The following is a 20,728-nucleotide window of genomic DNA, read 5'->3' as shown; positions in this document are numbered from 1 at the left end:
CCGATAAATATTATATGTAAACTTTAACAAAGATATTAAAATTTTCGGTACGGCTCAATAGAGTGATATGCAAAATTAGCGACAATTGAAGCAATTATACGAACGCGTTAAAGCTCTTAATTCCATATCGAAAAGTGTATAGAAACGTGTCAATTAAAGGAATATGTGTAAATCGGAAAACGTTAAAGTGCTTGTCCTTCTATAACGCGTCACGTAGACTCAATCATTACTCGGAACGAAATGGGGTCAATTTAGGCGGAATTTGACAAAAGCGTGGGCTGACGACGCGTGAATTGTTCGGAATCCCAACTCAACCATCCGTCCATTCCGAGACTCGCTAATCGGATATAATATTACCGGATGCTAGTAGATTGGCTTCGGGCATATACACTAACTTATCTGTCCAGTTGTTCAAAACCCCATTTACCTACAATACCTCGCATTCCCCAGTTAACCCCTGCAGGGCATATTACGAATATGGCTATATTGTATGGAGCTTAGAGTATAGACGCTTACGGGAAATAATTTAATGTATCAAGCTTTGGCTTTTGGTTGAAAGCGTAAACACTTCAAACGAATTCCTCTTAGGTGTGTTGCATGGTTTGTTTAAACAGGTTAAATGATACGGGATCTCGCTCCAAAAAAAAAAGTAATTGAAGGAATTTCGAGGTTTGAATGGGTTTTAATAGAGCTTTGGCTGGGAAGTTTTGTTCAAACTGCGCGCAGTGAAGACTCCTTGAAGTTTCGAGTTTTTCTTTTGACAAAATCCTAAAAGGAATAAAAACCCAATAAGCCTCTTCAATGTAATAAAGGGGGTAGACAACCCTCAGAATCAGGACAAACAATGGAGTTGATCCATTGCCGTCTCTGCCTGCGTACTCTCGAGACTCAAAACGTCTAGAGCGCAGGCGCCGACAACAGAGGTGGTAGGCGAAGTTTTACCCCCTTGTCTTTCCCCCTTATTTACATCGAAGAAGCTTATTCGAGTGGAAATTCGTTTTATTTATATAGATATCTAATATCTATGAGTAAGATGAAGCGTTTCTTGATAAAGTTAAGTTATGAAACGGGCTGTTTCTCTATAGTATAAAGCGTAAATATGGAACCAGGATAATTACGCGCGGCAATAGCTTACAGCGAGTTGCGGACATTCTGAGGCAACAATCTTTCAATGTACCGGAGGATTAAAGATACACGTGGCGGGCCGTAAATAGCTGGCAGTGCTCTCCGAGCGATTGGGCGCCAAAGTTATCGTGCATCTGTCCATGATTAGAAAACGAATTGGACCAAAGCCGAGCAAGACGGGTTTCCTTCCATTCATAACCTTAGAGCTCTAGGCCTTTTCTATATATTCCATGGCACGCTCCGCGTTGTTATAGATAATATAGACTAGTTGGCCGTATATAATGTCTCTTACTGCGAGCTAATAGGCGATTCAGGATAATGAACGATCAAATAAGAGTTTCTTACGCACCGCGGGAGATAGCAAGGTTCGTATCAGGCTGAGTAGGTAACACCGTGAATTGCGCGTCCTACCTTCGGTTGTGGTATTTATCTATGGGAGTTATGAAGCTTGCTAACTGGAATGATGATGTTGATTACTGTTGAGACGGGCTATATATTATAGGAGAGTTGCTTGCGCGTGCTCTAGTCGCTTGTTAGACATCAATTAAGAACCGCGTTCCTAGCTTTGCAACGTCTACCAACAAACAACAGCCCCTACTTATATTAAGACTAACTAACCATAGGTGCTTGTGTATTATATATTAACTATAAACTTTGAAGTTCACCTTTTAAATCTGTAAACGTAAAAAAAGCCTTTAGATTTGGGTTTTAAAGCGGTAACCGTAATCAAAGCTTGAATCCGAAACCATCTTGGAACAGAGGAGCCAGATAACTAAACCGCAAATACTGTTTATTGCCTTTGTTTACTTGAATATGTAATATTTATATTATCTTTCGTATATAACCATTTATATCTAGTACAACTACCATTAGTGAAGCGCGGGTTTATGATATAATAAACATAAAATATTGTGTACAAAAATATACCTTATTTTAGTCTCTTGAGGGTTTATTTTCGAAGAGAATAACTTGGATTAAGGCCAATAGGCCAACAAGCTAAAACAAAACAAAGCAAAAGGAACAGAGAGAGAGAGACCCTAGCCTAGTGTTTTTCCTTAGAATTGTTATCACGTTGCGTGATAACGTTAAAGAAAGTCAGAATCCACTCGGAAGTAAAGTAACATAAAGACCAAATCTCTGTAAATATATTTATTTCGGTTTCGTGTGTGCCACCACGCGCATTTCGTTTTTATTCGTCATTGGAGTTGTGGCCTGGTTCGATCCGGTGTGGCCCGGGAAAACCCCTTAGCCCCCAAAGACGATTATGCAAGAGTATACGGACCAGAAACTCCCAGCTCTGACATCGTGCATCCTCGAATTTCCCTGGAGGATTTTCGTTTCAATGATGTAGAGTTCGTAGTTGACGAAAAGGGGTCGAACGCTTCTAGGTTTATCTACTAAGATGGTTTCAAAATGGCCTTTTTTTGTTGTTATTCTAAGAACTATACGAATTTTGCCTTTTATATTCTAATATTTTGATGATTTAACTTTAAGTTATATATTCTTCAAAACGTTAAGAGAAACTTAAAAAGTGTTTTATTTAAAACTGAGTGGAGTAACATTATTAATTTTAGTTATTGAATAGGTTTACTTTTTTCTTTGTAAGTCACAGAATGAAGAAGAAAACTTCGTAATATGTTCCCCTGTTATATTTAGGGCTAGTTTTATTGTAACAATCGTAAAACAAAAGTAAAAAATATGTTTCCGATTTGAATTGCAAAGTAGGCTAATCTTAGCTCAAAAGTCAAAACTAAAAAAATATACTATAGAGCTTGCCATGGTGTTTTTTTTTTTTTTTTTTTGACTTTCAAGAAGTCAGGCTAGCTGAAAACATTCCCAAGTTATTGTTGATACTCACGACGCCTTAGTAGGAGGGGATACTCACTCCACGGAGGTTTAAACCTAAGACTAACGTTACTCAAAGATATAAACTCTACTGGTTAAACTCTCGGTTGGAGCGCCTGAACCTATTTTCTGTTTTTTTTTTTTTTTTTTAGCGAGAGAGTAAGTTTTTAGCACTCGACTTCTATGGGAGAAAATATTTTGGGCATCCAAAGTTGTATGGCAAAAATTTAATCAAGTTTATGGCTTTTAGTATATGCTCTCGCATACATCCAGTCAGGCAGTCACTGAAATTCGCATTTTTTTACTTATTTAAAGGATTTAAAACTGCGCCGGCGATCAGGCTAGATAATTCTCCTAAAATGTTGTTGCAGTTATGCGGAGTTAATTTTTTCAGCATTTACAGGAGCGATAGAGTAATTAAATGATTAGTTTAGTACATTTTATAAATTAAAAAAGCCAAAAATACCCCAATACATAAAAACCTTCAATATTATATCCTTTTAACTTGAATTTCCTGTCATTGACTTTAAATAAGTAAAAGGTTGAACTTTCATTTAAAGGCATACAGACACGAAAACTTCCCATTTTCTTTTTATATTGGTTGCTTGTTTATGAGGAATGGTAAATAACTTAAGTAAAGTTATTTGGTGTGATTCTAACCCTTTAAATAAATAAAGGACGTTCAATCAAAGAAAAGACCGAAATATATTAGCCTGGGATTTGTCGATAAAAAGATGTTTAGAATTACTAAAAATCTAAATCCAATTGAAAATAAAAAGATGAGATAGGGAGCGAGAGAGAGAGGTAATCCTTTTACCTGTATGAAGCTCGTATTTGAAGCGTGTTATTTTAGAAGATTAAGAGTTCAGTTCAGCAAGCCTCCGGGGGGATTGAGCCCTTCTCCCCCAAAGCGAAAGTTAAAAAAGAAAAGAAAAAGCTACGAAGTCTAGGAGAGACGAGAGGGAGTGAAATAAAGCAGAAAAGTTTTTGATACAGGGGTGTATATATGTATTCTTGTCTCTCGCGGGAAGTGTATGTATGTATGTATGTATGGTTTAGGTAGGTTATATACTTCTTCTCTCATGGCTGGCGTGTGTAGCGCACACTTCATTAAGCCTCGCGGCGAGCCACGATCTCGAGTTCGTTCTAGTAAAAGTGATCGCCTCATCAAGATTACCCCAACCTTGCTGGCTGCCCCGCCAAACCTCCCACGAAACTCCTTTTGACTGGGAAAATATCTTAACTCATTTAAATAATGAAGAAGTCCTTCAACTCAAGCTTTACTTATTGTTCAAATGACACCTTTTTAAACTGGAAGTCCTGACTTTTGAATATATCCTTTTCAAAATTCGGAGGTAAAATAGAGTCTGGTGTTTGACCACCTGATGGAACATACGGTATGTGGACAGCAAAGACTTTAAACGAATTACTTTGGTGGACAATTAACTTTGAAGCAAGTTCTAACGTCTTTGCATTCAAATCCCTTTTTGAAAAGGGAGATATTTTCTCGAAGTTCGTGGACAAATTTTTAATCATTACCCTAACTAAATAGACCAATTTCACTTACTTATCAATGACCAATTCCATTAATTATCTGAAGTAAGTTTCCCTTACACCTGCAGTTTTCTCGAATTCAGATCTCCCATCTTAACATCTGTAAGCGTAAACAGTTACACCTATTTATTCCTTAACATATTTTAATAATTAACACCTCAATTTAACCGATTTACATCCTTATAAATTTTATAGGAGATACGATATTCAGGCCCTTAACTTAACTTCTGATATACCTACGTGTGTTGGGCGGGGGGGGGCATATTTTCCCCCCAAAACTTTGCTCTGGGGTTTTGTCTCGAGGCAAAGCTGCAAAGTTTTAAGCCATGAAGGCAAAGGAGCCCCTCTATATCTTAGATCGGTTTCGACATCAGAGTTTGTGCAGGCAATGCTCCTGAGATTTAGGATTTTCACTTTCTTTTTTAACTTTAGGGGCTAGAACGAGGGGGGATGGCGGGCCTAGGGGTTCAACCCCTTTGCTCTTTCGTTTCGTAGTTCGGTAAAAAAAATTATTCGCCGACACTTACAAGATTGGTTCGTAATCAGGGCTAATAGTGTTATTATGGACAGATAAGACTTTTTTTCTCGCACGTATTTCGTACCGCGCCTTTTTCATATCTCAATAATATAATAGCTCTTTCTCTAGTCGTCGATGAAGCGAAGACTCTTATTAGTTTTACTTTCATATGTGATTTTTAATTTGGGAATTGGGCTGAACTACATACACACTGAGTCTCCTTACTTAAATAGATTAAGGGTGATTACATTCAACGATTATATCTGCAGAAGGGGTTCATCTTTAATTCAGTCGCTTAAAGCAAGAGGTTGGACAGTTGCTAGTATTTTCTCTTAACTCTTAAAGAGGTTTTTTACGACTTCATAGGATATTGGAGAGTTTTTTTGCAATGTTTCAAAGATGCTTTATACTTATTTTAAAAATTGGAAAGACAGCTTTAATTATAACAAATTATACCTACAATTTATTTAATTTTTTACTTGGAAAATTTTAAATTTAATTGAAAACTGAACTTAATTATCAAAGTACTCTCAATGGGGAAGATCAACTTTTGTTGAACGTGCGTCAAAAACCAACTCTTTCATTCTATACAAAGCTATAAGACTGGAAATGGGAACTAATATTGCCTTTTAAAAGCTAAAAGAATGATTTTTTTCTTTTTAAAGTTAAATTAAAAAGGTCATGTTTTTGATAAGTCGCAAATTAAATCTGCTGTTTTAGAAAGGTAATTAGACTGGGTTTGAATCTTTATTTCTAATTCATTTTAATTCTATTTTTAATTTACAATTTGGTAAAAATGAACGGTGCATTTGGTCATATTTTTTGATTTTATTTCATTTTAATTTGCAGTTCCTTGTTTTACGCTAATGGATTTCGAATAAGACTTAAATTAAAAATTTATCTTTAAGTACTTTTTCTTTTTGGCGACAATGTCAGATTCAATTAAAATTCTGAGTTAGGGTTTTCTGGCTTGACGAGCGAGAAAACGTTTCGGAATTCATAATTTTTTTTAATATTTAAATATGTTAATTTTTAATACGTTAGTTTTAATTGTACCCGTTATGTTATATGTCTTGTTTTAATCTGTGTAGTTTTGCCTAAAAATATTTACAGAAAAATTTACGAGGTTTTCTCCGTTTCCTTTTTCTTGTAGCTAACAAAGAGGTGTCTGTAGTGGGTCTAGTCGGTTATTCTACGAAACTGCCTTGCGACGTTGACGTTGATTCCTGCGGGGAAGTTTATTTCATCACGTGGACGAAGAACTCGAGTAACGAATGGAAACGTTTATACTTGTACAGCGACTCTGTAGCGAAACCGCTCCAAGAATTGGCCAACCCGAACCGTGCCACCTTCAAGTTGGACAGAGTCGGCGATTCCCACCTTATCATATCGCCTTTGCGCCTAGAAGACGAAGGCACCTACAAGTGCGATGTCACTTACGTCCAGGGAAAGTGTCCTTCACTGTCGTACGCCAATCTAGTCGTAAATGGTAAGTCCACGATATTTCTTTGGAACAGTTACTTCGCAAATTAGGTACTAATTAGTGTTTACTCTTTTTACGTATAGCGCAACCAGGCGCGCCGACGATACGTAAAGACGGCGTAAATATTCAAAACGCGACTACGGTGGGTCCCTTTTACGAAGGTGTCACCTTGACGTTCGAGTGTTATTCGTCGGGCGGCAAGCCATTGCCCGAAATCTACTGGAACAAACGAGGTTCCGATGACCGAGGCCTAACCAACACTCACACGGCGGACAAGTCAGGGACCTTCGATGTTGTCTCCAGTATTTCCCTCAACCTGACGAGATTCGATAACGATAGGAAATTAGAGTGCTTGGTCAAAAACGAAGCCATCGACACACCTACCGTCTCGTGGATCAAATTCGATGTACACGGTAAGTCAAAGTTTTTCATCCTTTAAATAGGAACAAAAGGTTCATTCTCCCTTTAAGCCATCACGAACCAAACTTTAAAACCAAGAGACTTCATTTTAATTAATTTGTCGTGAAAAAAACGAAAGTGTGCCAAACTAGAAACTAGGATAGAGAACTCCTTAGCGAAGAGGTTTTTTTTAATGGGCGTTATCGAAGTTCAGAAAAGAATCATCTTATGATCAACTTCATAATGGCTTTCTTTTTTTTTTCTTGGTAGAAAGTTTTAGACTTTCATTTCGTTAATGGTCACCAAGTAATTTCATTAAAGATCTTCGAGAGGTTTTTTTGTGCCTCGAGCTGTTAGGGGGGGGGAGTCTGAGGAAGACCGCCTGTAAGGTTTTAACCCTTGGGTCGCTAACCCAACCAACTCTTCGATGTCTTAATTGGGTTTTTAATGATACTTAAAGGCGGATGACAGCTAGAAAAACACTCAACGTTATTGAATGGAGGAGTGTTTGTGCCAGAGACTAGCTTTCCATCCCTATTTATATAAGAGCAGAGTTCAGGGCGCTGAATCGTTCCGTGATGTGTTTGGAAAAGGGTTCATGATCCTCTCCTTTCATAAGGGTTAAAGCTCTCAATTAGAACTCTCCTTTCATAAGGGTTAAAGCTCTCAATTAGAACTAAACCTTATAGCTCTTGAAAAACAAGAAATGACTAATTAAAGCGAAACACTCGGATCGTTTTAGAAGTGTTTCTTTCTAAGATGAGGTTTGTAATTATAAAACCAAGCAATTAACGTACAACTACGATACAATTAAGTTTTAAGTCACTTTTAATTTTAACTTGTTGCGGAGTCTAGGAGTAAGTTAAGGTTAATTTGTTTTCTGGACATTTACATTGCGGTTAAGGCATAGTAAAGGATACTTGACTCCCGGAAGTTGAGCAACGTGACCTCTGTTTCTTGTCACTTTTAACGAATGTTAGGACCATTCGAATTATACGCTTGCAGCGAGATGTAACCAAGACCTTATTCTAGTAATTGGGAAACGTGATATTAAATGGAGGCGGATTATTAGAAGTAGTTATGTTGCAGTTACAGGTTAAACTAACGAGATCTTAATGATCGGAATTTGACTGAAGTTAATTAAGCAGAAATATTCTGTATATATTACAAGGCGATAAATGGTTTTGGCGTCGAATAATCAAATTGTTGAATTATTTTTAAAACAATACACGTGGAGGTAGTTAAGCTAGTCGAGTGCGATGTCTTCATTCACTATTATTGGTGATGTCTCGTCATAAGTTACTGTAGGGGTCATTGCTGAAAATGAGCGTTCTCTAATTCATTAACACATTGAATTCAATTTGCTAATCCACCTAGCATCTTAGCTTTAGAGTAAATTTACCGTTACCCAAGTAGGGGAGCGCATCTAGTAACAATCACGGAGTTGATATATATTCATCGCTTATTGGTCCCCATTGACAAATATCAATCCGGAGACCTCTGTACACGTTGTCCAACAGTTTTACACAATCATATCCCTCCCCGAGCGTAGTTATTTCCCCCAACAATGTAGTGTACCGTTTCTACGGAACCACCACTGGTTCCTCGTTATTAATTACCGTTAATTGTATCCGATTTCCGGGGAAACCAAATGCAGTGGGGCGAACTTAACGCGGCACGAGTTATATAAGCCTTGTATACGCTTGTTGCAGCACGCGTTTGTCCAGATTCTACTAAATGGGGAATCGGTTAACAAGGTTCCGGAAAAGGCGTAAATAGTCTAAAGCGTGTCCCGCTGGCTTGAGCACATTCCCTAGCCTCGTGTCGATAAGACAAAATCAATAAGAGTCTTTGCTATCAAGAATTTACAACTGTTATCCAAAGAATATGAAACTCAAGCTTGGATATTGTAGTACAAGATGTGCCTCAATGAATTTATGTCCCATAGACCTTTTTGACGGAAAAAAGGGGGTAGGCAACCCTCAGTATCGGGACATACAAGGGGGTTGATACGTTGCCATCCGTCTCTGCTCATTCTCATGATACAAAAAGACTACAGCGCAGGCGCCAAAAGCGAGATGGAAGGCAAAGTTTTCCCCCCGTGTCTTCCCCTCTTAGTTACATAGAATTGATCTATTGACTTATCATATATAGGAAGCGTTTAATGCTAAATAGAATCGGAGATAAATATTTTAAGTGCGGAAAGGCCAATTTTAGGCTTAACCTGGTAGGACTCATGGTGCATATAAAGCACTGGCAAGTTTAGAATCTTTCAATTTCTACTTTCTGATTCTTTACTCTCGATAGATAGAATAAATTCGGGGTTCAGTGTTCAGTTTGCTCCGCTCTTAATGCATCCGGGATTTGTGTAATCCGCGAACATCGTTTTTAATTGAACCATTTTCGCTTTGAGAAACTAGAACTAGCCGCCGAAGCTTTTCGACGCTACTTACATAGTAACATATAGTAAAAGAGGCTTCGCTTTATATATACATTCTCTTTCCAAAATTTTCCTAATCTCGATAATTGGATTTTTATTCCGAGGGTAAAAGGGGTTCGCTCCTTTCCTTTCACCAACGTTCACTGAAGTGCTCAACGACGATTTCTAAAACTCATAAATGTTTCCCAAGGTTAACTTCGTAAAGTTCACCTTCTGTTTCACCACCCTTCCCTTTCAACTCTTATTACTTTTTAATAAAAGACGAACCTTTCCCATTTCCGCATCGAGAACATCAGAGCAAATTAGGGTTAACTTAAATATATTCACAGCCATTACCTAAAGTAATTCGAATATAGCTGTTTTCTTTAAAGGGTCGTGACCATGTTTCATTTGTAAGAGTTAATAACGAAGAAGTATTCGTCTCTTTTTGGGGTGGAAAAAATGGTACAATGCGACAAGGGAAGTCGGTTGAAATCTATCGAAACAACAACGCCATTGCTGAGAAAATTTAAGTAGTGGTTATAGACGATATTTAAAATTGAATCGCGCGCGCTCAGAGCAGCTCCAGTGCAGACACACACAATGCAGAGCAGCCGCTAGGGTGCAGTCAAGGTATTGTCGGTCCCCAGCAAAACGTACGAGAAGAGTGTTAAATTTAAAAATTAAATCTAAACTTATGATAGGGTTTAAGAAATAAATTGTAAATGCCTACTGTTTGTTGCGTTCCCTTGTGTACCCAGCGAGGGTATAAAAAGGTTTTGGCAGATGGATCAGCAACAAAAGTAAATAAATAAACCCAACCGAGGCTTAGACCGTCAAGATCGCGATAACACGGGCACGATAGTTCTATATTTTCTTTGGGCACGTTAAACCATGGAAGGTTAAACTGATAAAATTTGAAATCATTATGTTAAAAATTGAATACCTGTAGCGAAAACCCATGATTTAATATGCAATAATACCGCAAAAAAAGAAATCGAACCCCTAAACTAATTTGTATAATTTATAATTAATCTCAAAGTTTAATATACTGTCATAGACTTTACATTAGCTCCATTTTTTTTTTGACTGCACCCCTCCCCGACAGAGTACGCTAAGTTCTCAGTGCAGCTCGCGCGCCAATTTTAAATATTGTCTATAGCAAAGAGGGTTAAAAAGAATGATGAGTTGAAGCTAGCAGATTAAGCAAGGCATGTTGGGACTCCCAACTTGGGAGCCCTCGCATTTCTTTCTTTATTTATTTCTTATATTTTCATGCTAATATCCGGTTCACCGTATTTCAACCAATAAGAGGCAGAGAAAGATTCACGCGCACACCGGAAGCTAAGAGGAAACCTTGAGCGCGAGAACACTCCTGTCAAGCCTTCTATTCCCTCTCTTTATACCGTCTTTGTTTGCGAAGTGGGTACATGGTTCAGGTCCAGACAGTTCTCTTGCTATTCCCTTTCCGTTGAGCTTGAAAATGAATGCTTAGTTTCATACTCCTAGTTGAATTACTTCTGTTATAAATGAGATATCAAGTTATTGAAAAGGTAAATTCGAGATTTACGACATTTTAAACTGAAATTCAACTATCTTTTAACTTAATTCTCTTCATTGGTTTTCTTTAAAGGGGCTGGCCGTCCTCCCCTCGAGAAAATTCATTAGTTAAAACCACGCGCGCCCTCCCTCCTACACTCGCTTTCTTTTTGAATTATTACTCGTCAGTCGATAAAACGTTCTTAAATAAATTCCCTTCGGACCTCCTCGAATTTTCCTATAAATAATTTATAAACGAATTTGCGTATGAATTGCGCTCGGGGTCGCTCATGCTCGCGCCTTGTTCCTACAAGAAAACCAATCTTATCTATTTCTTTCGCTTCTCTCGGTTAATTCCTTAACTCGGATAAGTACCGTTCCATCAACGGCGCCCCCTAGGTCTCTTTAAATCGACGTATCTTTTTGACGAGCCTTAATTTACAATTGTAAATAAGATCGTATTCCGAGAAATCAATACAACAGCGAATACATTTTATCTACCAATGAAAGCCGAATTGTAGTTAATAGTAACATTCACTTACACTTATGTCCACATTTTGATACATTGTACAATTTTTAAAGGAAGTATAAGACCAAAGACGTTGCGAGAAACAATTTTGGTAAACATCGCGAGTTACAGTGTAAAACAGAAAGGGGAAGAGTGTTTTACTTAACTTTGAGAGCTTTAGGTTGTGATACCCGACGTTCTGTTGGAGGATGGTGAACTTATTCTGTAGATCGTAGACGCTATCAGCCTTAAATATTTTAACCACATCTCTTGAAACTGCACTTTGAATCTGACTTTATTCTTGTAATTGGAAAACCATGATGTGAAAAATGTAAACTAATTATTGTTTCTTTTTGAATTTTTCAAACAGTGGCACCGTCGTCTCTGGAAGTCCAAGGTCCTACAACTCCAGTCATCGCGAGCAAGAAGGTGTGGATTAAATGCATTATCGAAGGCGCGAAACCAGCGGCAAATGCCACGTGGTACAATATGTCGGAGATCATTGACCCTCAACCCCATTCGAGGGCTGAACCCGCGGACGACGGTACTTTCCGAACGACCAGCGTCTTGGAATTGACGGTTTCACGATACGACAACAAAGTCAACTTTTACTGCAAGGGAACCAACTTTGTCCTGCAAAGTCGAGGGCATCCTCCCATGCTTAAATCCGTCGCCCTTGATGTCCTCTGTAAGTAATTCATTCATTTATTTATTTGGTTTTATATTGAGAAATCGTTAAGCCTAGTTTCCCATTGAAAACGACCTACAGGTTTGACCCCTATAACCTAGCACTCCTATCTCTTGACCTTACTTCGGGGAGTTGAAGGCATCCCACGAACTTAACTGAAACGGATGAGATTTCTGATTTTCTTTGATCTACATGCGATGGTATTGTTTTTAAGGCGACAATCTAAAACGAATTGCTTTTTACATTAACTTAATGCGTATTGAGATTGAAATCAGTCCGCGCCCGCTATACCCCGTATTCGAGATGCTGCTCGCTATCTCGGCTTCTTTCCCGCGGGAAAAGCCTTAGAAGCTTTCTATTATATTTTGCCAAAGCAACAAAGAAAGAATAATAGCGAGAAAAGGTATATATTACGTGCACTAGAATGCCAGCGCAGCTAGCGATTTTACTCCAGTGAAAAGAAGGTTCTCTCTCAATCAGAAGTATAATACCACGAAATGTTTATTAAAAAAATTTAACGAGCTAAATGATTAAATCCGGGCTCAGCAATTTTAAATCCTTTGTCGGATTAATCTAAAATGTAAAGGAGATAATTGTTCATGGAAAACTGTTGTTTGCCGACTGGATCGTGTCGCTAAGAAAGAAATTTTTTTTGAAGCAAATATGTTTTTATAACTTCTAGGGAATGCTTTTATAACCTTTGTCAACATTATATGTAGCTTATATATGGTTAAATAAGAAATAATTCCCGTTATTTGAAAAATATTTCACTTATATCTTTGAGGTTTATCCACTTCTGAACGTTCATTGGATGGTGGTGGTAGATCTTTATCGATCTTTTTCATTCTCTCTGGGAAGTCTTTTACGTTTTCTTATATAATGGGTAGTGTTGGTAGAGACATGGCCATAAGAAGAATAGGTTCTGTGTAAAGGAGATGGTGGGGGTGGGGTTCGCTTCACCCCCTTTTCAACCCCCCTCTCTCCCCCGCGTCTCTTTGATTGTCATTGACCCGGCCCGTAACCGAATATCATCCTCTTGTACTCAATTTGGGAAGCCACACATCATCGAAACTCTCGCCGCCATCGCAGCCGCCCACGTACACGTTCGCCAATAAAGTACGTTTCGTGAAACCCGCAGCTAATATACCACGATGCCCTTGCGGTTAAGCTTAATTCGTAGTAAAGGATAAATATTATATGCCATGCTGGCGCTGGTCAATAAGATCAGCCGTAACGGTGGAAGACTATCGCTCTGAGAACAAGAAAACAGTCGATAATATCCCCAATAATCGAGTTAGCGAATTATTACTGAATGCCTAGGGTTATTTATTAGTTTTCTGGATATGCAGCATGTCAATGATGTATTTAAATCTATTTTAGCGATATCCGATAAAAAAATTGCCCTTTTATCGGGTTAAAGTTGCGTGTGTCGATGCTATTTCAAAGTATACCATCATTACTTGTTTACCTAAGCCTATGATAATTTGGTATGACTTATGAATAGATACGATATAGCTATACGCCTAATGACTGTGTTATCTCAAGAGATATAGTATATTTATTTCGTTTCCCCTTACATATTCCAATAATCGCAAATTGCAGTTAGGTATATGAACATTAATGACTTTATTAAAGTTAACTTTCTTAAAGGGATACATTGGTCCAGAATGTTTTCCTTTTTTAATCGAAATAGCGTATAAAATAATGAATATATCAATTAAAAGCATTTTTCTGTCCACAATATTAAAGTCGATATGAACAATTAAGTTTCTGTAATTGTGCGTAATGGACACTACACGTTATGCTTCCCCTCGATGTACTGGGAAGTACCCCCTATTGGACCACAAGTACCACATGACGGGTTCGTCCAATAGTTTTATTCATTATTTTAATATGACCTTTGGTTTAAAAAGGAAACATTCAAAACCGGGGTATCCGTTTTTTTGTGGCTATAGGTTACCCAAAATGTTTAACTGGGTTTATTTCAGGCAAGAAAAACCCTGGGAAATAGCGGAGTAATCGCTTAGATTTATTGTCATCTAGAGTCTGATAATCTCTAGGACAACTTTATAGTCTTTAATCTAGACCGTGACTTACGGGACCCTATATCATAAGCTTATGTTACTATATCTCTAATATGGTTTTATTTCTTCTTGCTTTGAACTAGATCCTCCATCAGTTACGATAGAACCCCTTGGTGGTATAATCGTCAACGAGTCCGATAGCCTGACCATCACTTGTACGTACAACGCCAACCCACCCAACGTTAGCGGCGTACAATGGTATAAAGGAAACCAACAGATTCCTGTAGATGCTGATGGAGGGGGCTACTTTGGACGATACGTTGTCTCGTACACGGACTATCCCAAGTTGACCATCAAAAATGTATCTCGGAGCGAACATGGAAATTACTGGTGTTCTTTAGCTAACATAGCTGGACAAGGCAATGCTACGAACAGAGTGGAAGTTAACGTCTTATGTAAGTACCTATGACACTTTTCATGTAAAGCCTTTCTTAAGACCCATTGGCAAGAAGCAACAATCTGTATGAGATGGTGCTTCTTAAGAACAAGTATCAAGCGCAAAGTTTGTTATTCTGAAAGAACGTTACTGTTTTCTGCGCATTCTTTTCCGGACTGAACACCCACGAACGATACTGAAATTACCATAAAACACCGTGGTTTTTGTTCTTAGACTTAAAATACTGAATATAAAGTTAGTCTTATATATTTATATCCATTTTCTACGTTCTTTAAGATAATACATAGTACATAGTTCATTGCACATCGTTGGTCGAAATTAATTATCAGGCGTAGAATGCAATGTTTGTAGGAGCATTTAGCTTTGCTTTTTCTGGTTAGTAATCTATTAGGGGCAATAGCGTGCGGAGTTCGTTTACTTATTGTAATTTGGGGTTGATTCCTCTTTCTCATTTTGTGTGGGAAGAATCCTCGGCGGTGCTTTGCCCCATTATGAAGAGCGTAAACACTGGAGCTCGACTCTTTAATGCAAACCTTTTTTATTAGGCACATAAGAATAGCTAGACCAAGGCTTCAAACCCATAGCTATCAGAAAAAGATTACCTATCTTTATGGACGAATATCAGACATAATACTCCGTGCTGTTATACAGCTCCATGGGTTAATATAATTACTTATGATATCTATGGTTCTTTCTGTTTTTCTACCGCTTTTTATTTCTTTTTGATAAATGGCTCGCGGGATTAAATATAAAGAGAAATGAGGGGGTCGGAACAAACAGGGGGAGAGGAAGGATAATAATAAAATTTTCTAGGCGTAGGATAGTTCACCCAAAATTAGTTTCTTGTTTTTTTTTTTTCTTCTTTCCTAACCCCTTCATGCAGCTTTTCTTGATGTTTTTACACCCAATTTCTCGCTACAGCAAACCAAATAGCTATTTCAGCAATTTCACCGACACTAGGATAGTCTATAAACTAGTAACTAAATGTTTGAGAAAAGCTTAGCTCTTCTATTTTTTACACCCGAAAAAATAAAAAATAAAAAAACTCATTTTCGCGTTTTTAATGAGCTGTACAGAGTAGAAAATTTCGCTTTTCGCTTCTACTTTTCTTTCTACATGTGTTTTGGAAAATATGTCTGAGAAGGATCTCAGAAAAATGTTTGTCACATAAAAATTTAACTTAAAACTCAACGATTTCATGGTGCCGAAACCCGAGAATTTTTTTTCACTTTAATTTATCTTTTAAATTATTTTAGAATATTCAAAGGAAGAAGTCTCCCCTTTTAAGCCTACTTAAACTCATTTAAAAAGAAAAACAAAATTAGATTTACTAAACCGTTTGTGTAACTTTCAAAGCTACAAGATAATTTACTTCTATCAGAAGTGAGATGAGACCAGAAGTACTGAGCTAACCAAATTCTTCACTCGGCGAAGGTGAATATTCTTGATAACACAAGAGCGGTTGGCCCTCTAGTAGCGGTTTCTGAATTTTCCCTCCAAAACGTGAGACGCTCGCGGTGGTAGACGGCCGAACTAGATTCAAGGAGCCGCGTCCGTGTTCCGCCGCTTTAGGTTGAGGGGAAAGGGGTAGGAAATGTTTTTGGAACTCGACCAATTTTTTTCTCAGTAGTGTAGGTGCGTGGGAAGTGGCATAAAATCCACAAATTTGTTCACTAGTGCCAGGATCTACTACCAATGCTAGAGCCCTTCACTTCTAGTCTCATCTCACTTCTGCTTCTATGTATGTATATATGCACAATTTTGGGAAAATCAATCCCAACTTAAATTGCATTTTCCCACAAACTAAATACAGTCAGATTCATATCGGAAAGAGTTAAAAATTAGCCAAATCCCATTGGCTTTACTTTGGTTGATTAATTTGGAAAATCCTAAAAATGACCCAACAGTTCGTATTTCCGGTATATCAAAGTTAATTAAAAGATATAAGTTATCCTGTCAAGCTTCCATAGCCAATCATTGATCCATCGTGACCCATACGAGCTTCGTTTATCATGAAAGTAAATTCCCAATGGTTTTAAAAAGCGTCCCGCAACAACAGGATGTGTTAAAAAGATATGGGGTACAATTATATACCTCGCGGTTAGCCATCAAAAACCAAAACTTTTCCCGGTCTACCAACTTTTAATGAAATTTTCTGGATCCGTTTTTCGATACAGATAAGAATGGTTGCTATATAACGCTTCCCTTCCCTACCCTACCCTTCTCCGGCACCATGTTATTATGAATTTTATATAATTATCTAATGAATGTTTAAAATTACTGCCTTGATTTTTGCCGAAGATGAAACAGAGAATTTCGAATATATTTATATTTTTTTTAAACATATGAAATTTTGGTAAATAATTCGGTTCATCGGCCTACTCGCTCTCATATTACCGCTTACTTTCTGTTACTAATTCTATTTGCTTTTGATATCGATGAAATCTTCCAAATTTAGTATATTCTTGGACTGCATAGAATAATTTCTTATTGTATGTATCGATTACTTCGAATCCCTGAAAGAGAAAAGTTCTAATTAGAGTTGGCCGAGTAAACATGATTTCCCGCGCCAATTCCATTAGCAGAGCGTTCAGGGCAACCAGAGAAAGGTATCGAGGCAACTGGCAAGAAAAATTATAATAAAAATAAGTCTTACTCGCGATTAAATTATTTCCACTGTTAAATCAAAAAAAAAAAAAACAGGAAAAAATTATTTTACTCGATCAAAGTGGGCGAGTCCAAAGGTAGGTCCATTAAAATTAAGACAGAGAAGACTAATGCAGTTGCACCAAATTTCATGCAGTTTTTTAAATAGATCTTTTAAAAATTAGTATAACAGTCTCCATCCTTTTCCTTTAAATAAAATAAAGACCTCCTCATATCGAAAATTGTTTCTAATATCTTTTAATCTCTCTGAAGTTTTGGAAACAAAAGAATAATATCGGAAACTAGAGTGAAAAATAGCTTCAAATTTATCTTTCCCACGTTATATATAGATCCCTTTGCCCCCCCCCTCCGAATTCCCCAGCTGAAAACCGACGAACGTAATCTCATTAACGATGGAACCGAGATTACCCAATCAATTAAAATCGATAAGGAAATAGCCCCCCCCCCCTTTATTCCCTATTTTTCAGTCGGGGTTCTCTTTAGCACGCCAGGATAGCTTGTAATTATGAAGGTAATACGCCAGGCTGATCCCGTTTAATATCTCAACCGTGTCCTTTCTCTCTCTCTTTCTGATCACTCGGTCGAAGCCCAGGATCCAAAACCTTTCCCCTAACTCGTCATTATCTAGATTTATATTCCTTTAAATCGAAACCATTTCGATTACTAGAAATAAAATGTTACTTAAACTCTGCGACGTCGTTTATAAGCTAGTAATTTACTAGGTAATTGTACTAGATTAATTTTATTAAATTAGATTATTTTGCCTTAACAAGAAAATGGTCAATAATTAAAGGAATAGGTCAGAAAACATAACATTATATCAAGGATAGATTTAATTTCAGAAGTAGGAATGGAAAACAGTTAGTATTTACTTCAGTCCGACTCATAGCCCCTCCCTCCAACATTCAACGAAAACTTTAAATTATCTTATTGACTCACTTAAAATAAGTTTTGATTGCGTTGCTGACGGGGAAAAAATACGTAATTCCCTTTTACCTCTGTCGTTATGACCCGCCTCTTTTTTCATATCCCTCCGTCCCGTGAAAGGGGGTCCGGGACTATGACGCGCGCCCAGATTACTCTGTTCTCCATTCCTACTTCTAAAATTAAATCTGTTCCTGATTATACCGAAAAAGAACGACCTTTATCTAAATATATAAGAGGAAAAATATTTTAAAAAAACTAAATGATATCTTATTACAAAATTATTAGCATATAATTAGTCTTAGAACGAGGACTACTGCCCCGCCATTGGTTTAGTGGCGTCTGCTAAATCGAACCTACCTGTCATTACAAGTCTGTGAGAATTCAACCAATCCGTTTTTTTCATTCACATCCTTGTCTTATTATTTATGTCACCCTCCCTTTAAAGTATATGGAATATTCATTCCGCTATGAAATTAATTTAAAATGGAAGGAAGATCTATGAAATACCTCCGGTTCTGCAAATGTTTGTTTTTCATTAAATTATTAATATCTAATTTATGCAATTTTCTAAATGAACGTATAGTAATAGGATAAATAAGGGAACACTGTTTTGATTGAATTTTATGCATTTATTCGGAATGGAAATATGAATTGTAATTCCGGATCAACGGTGAATAATACGCAAAGGCCGATATTACGCGCAACTATACAAAACTGTAGCGAAGAAAGTAGTTCATGAAGTAAACAATAACCAGCTCGGATTTAGTTTAAAACAACAATAAACAAGGAATATTTGAACTCGTCGACTCTTACAAGGTTCTAGGCTACTTTCGGTTGCGTTTTTTGATTAAAAAATCTGGTTGCATAATTTAAATTAATACTTAGGATATCACAACTTAATAACTAGTTGAAGAGAATCTTCTAAAATATCGTAGTTTATAAGATTTTCCTAAGAAATATTTCTCTTACATGAAAAGATTTTCATCTCGCGATAGAAAAGGATGCGCCATCTACGCTTCTTTTCTGGAACTAATAGATCAAGCGTTATTAACAGACAGACAAATTTAGGCGGTTCGTATACCTGAACGGTCTATTGTCTCTTGTCCCTACTGTCACAATCAAATGAAGCGTTAGTAAATCCAAATTTATCAGGATTAGGAAAACCTGGCTGCTCGAAAAAGATTCTCTTTAAGATATAAACCAATAGAAAGTCGACTTCATGGATTTCCAATCGCTGATTCGCTGTTCTTCTTTGGTCGGTCGGTTGAATCGTTAATGATTCCTTGATGCTAATGTTAGGTCTAATGATATCTTTTTAAAACGTGGTAACTGAACGATTAATAACTTGATCTATCGTTTAACCACGGTAAACTTAGATTTTTAATCGCTTACTTATGTAAAACGCGTTTGCTTTAAAATGGATATCTCTTTTATTGGGTCGAGCTAGGGTTCCCCGGAAGAAAGAAAAAAAATGGAGCTCCTCTCCGTTTCCCTCACTCGCACCCCTCTCATTCATCGACCAATTCCGTATTTGAATTGTAATTAAGACTGGCTAAGCCTTGGCGCGTGTTCCATTGGGAGCTTGCCTGTTCGGTTTTAGTCTTTTCCTAGCTCGATTTCTAACTGTTAATGACCCTAGCCTTATTTGTTCAGAGGCAAAGCGTACCGAGGAATTCGATATTGGTACCCATCCTACGGTCCTACCTCAATCTCTCTACGGTATTGTATAATAACAAAAGCGCGTTACTTGGTGTGAAACATTTCCAAGATTATTATCTTCTTCCTTTTACGGAGGCGCAGAGCTTAAAGTCGAATAAAAACCGATATTTTAAGAATTTTGGATAAATTGAAATGAATCTTTTTTTTAAATTAATAATGGATAGGTTGGGTAAAGATGAGATTAATAATTCCCCGTTCAACTTGAGTAAATAGGATTTAGATTTAAAGGGATGTACAATTCGTTACGTAGGGGAGTGTCAAGAACTATATTTTGAAGTAGTAGTGTTACTATTTCCTCATGAAGTAGTGATTGGGCAATATCACGTGACTGTAAGCTTGGAACGACTTGGCGGTGGATAGATTCAACGGTAATCCATTTAGGTGTACCAGAAGTGAGATGAGACCAGAAGTACTGAGGTAACCAAATTCTTCACTCGGCGAAAGTGAATATTCTTGATAACAAAAGAACGGTTGGCCCTCTAGTAACGGTTTCTGAATTTTCCCTCAAAAACGTGAGACCCTCGCGGTGGTAGACGGCCGAACTAGATTCAAGGAGCCGCGTCTGTGTTCGGCCGCTTTAGGTTGAGGGGAAAGGGGTAGGAAATGTTTTTGGAACTCGACCAATTTTTTTCTCAGTAGTGTAGGCGCGTGGGAAGCGGCATAAAATCCTCAAATTTGTTCACTAGTGCAAGGATCTATTACCAATGCTAGAGCGCTTCACTTCTAGTCTCATCTCACTTCTGGGTGTACTGATAAGGCTACGAAATTCACGCATGCACATTAGAACTCTATTTAATGGAAGATAAGCTTGATATTCATTTAGAGAACTTGTCGTTTTACGATTACGAACTATCCAT

At 37.5% G+C, this 20,728-nt stretch overlaps 1 protein-coding gene across 3 annotated transcripts in view; it reads left to right on the top strand.

Moving 5' to 3' along the window:
* LOC149661321 (hemicentin-1-like) overlaps window positions 1-20,728 on the top strand; it is a 113,032-nt gene that overhangs the window by 67,411 nt on the left and 24,893 nt on the right. For all 3 annotated transcript variants that reach the window (XM_089842803.1, XM_089842801.1, XM_089842802.1), the window contains exons 2-5: window positions 6,195-6,530; window positions 6,608-6,937; window positions 11,760-12,077; window positions 14,245-14,556. In XM_089842803.1, the coding sequence (XP_089698929.1) occupies window positions 6,195-6,530; window positions 6,608-6,937; window positions 11,760-12,077; window positions 14,245-14,556 (1,296 nt within the window). The remainder of the gene's footprint in view (window positions 1-6,194; window positions 6,531-6,607; window positions 6,938-11,759; window positions 12,078-14,244; window positions 14,557-20,728) is intronic.

This window comes from Phalangium opilio, unplaced genomic scaffold, assembly GCF_054372755.1.
Source record: "Phalangium opilio isolate 3A_F unplaced genomic scaffold, DU_Popi_V2 ptg000070l_1, whole genome shotgun sequence".
NCBI lineage: Eukaryota > Metazoa > Arthropoda > Arachnida > Opiliones > Phalangiidae > Phalangium > Phalangium opilio.
This window is presented reverse-complemented; position numbering and strand designations above follow the sequence as displayed.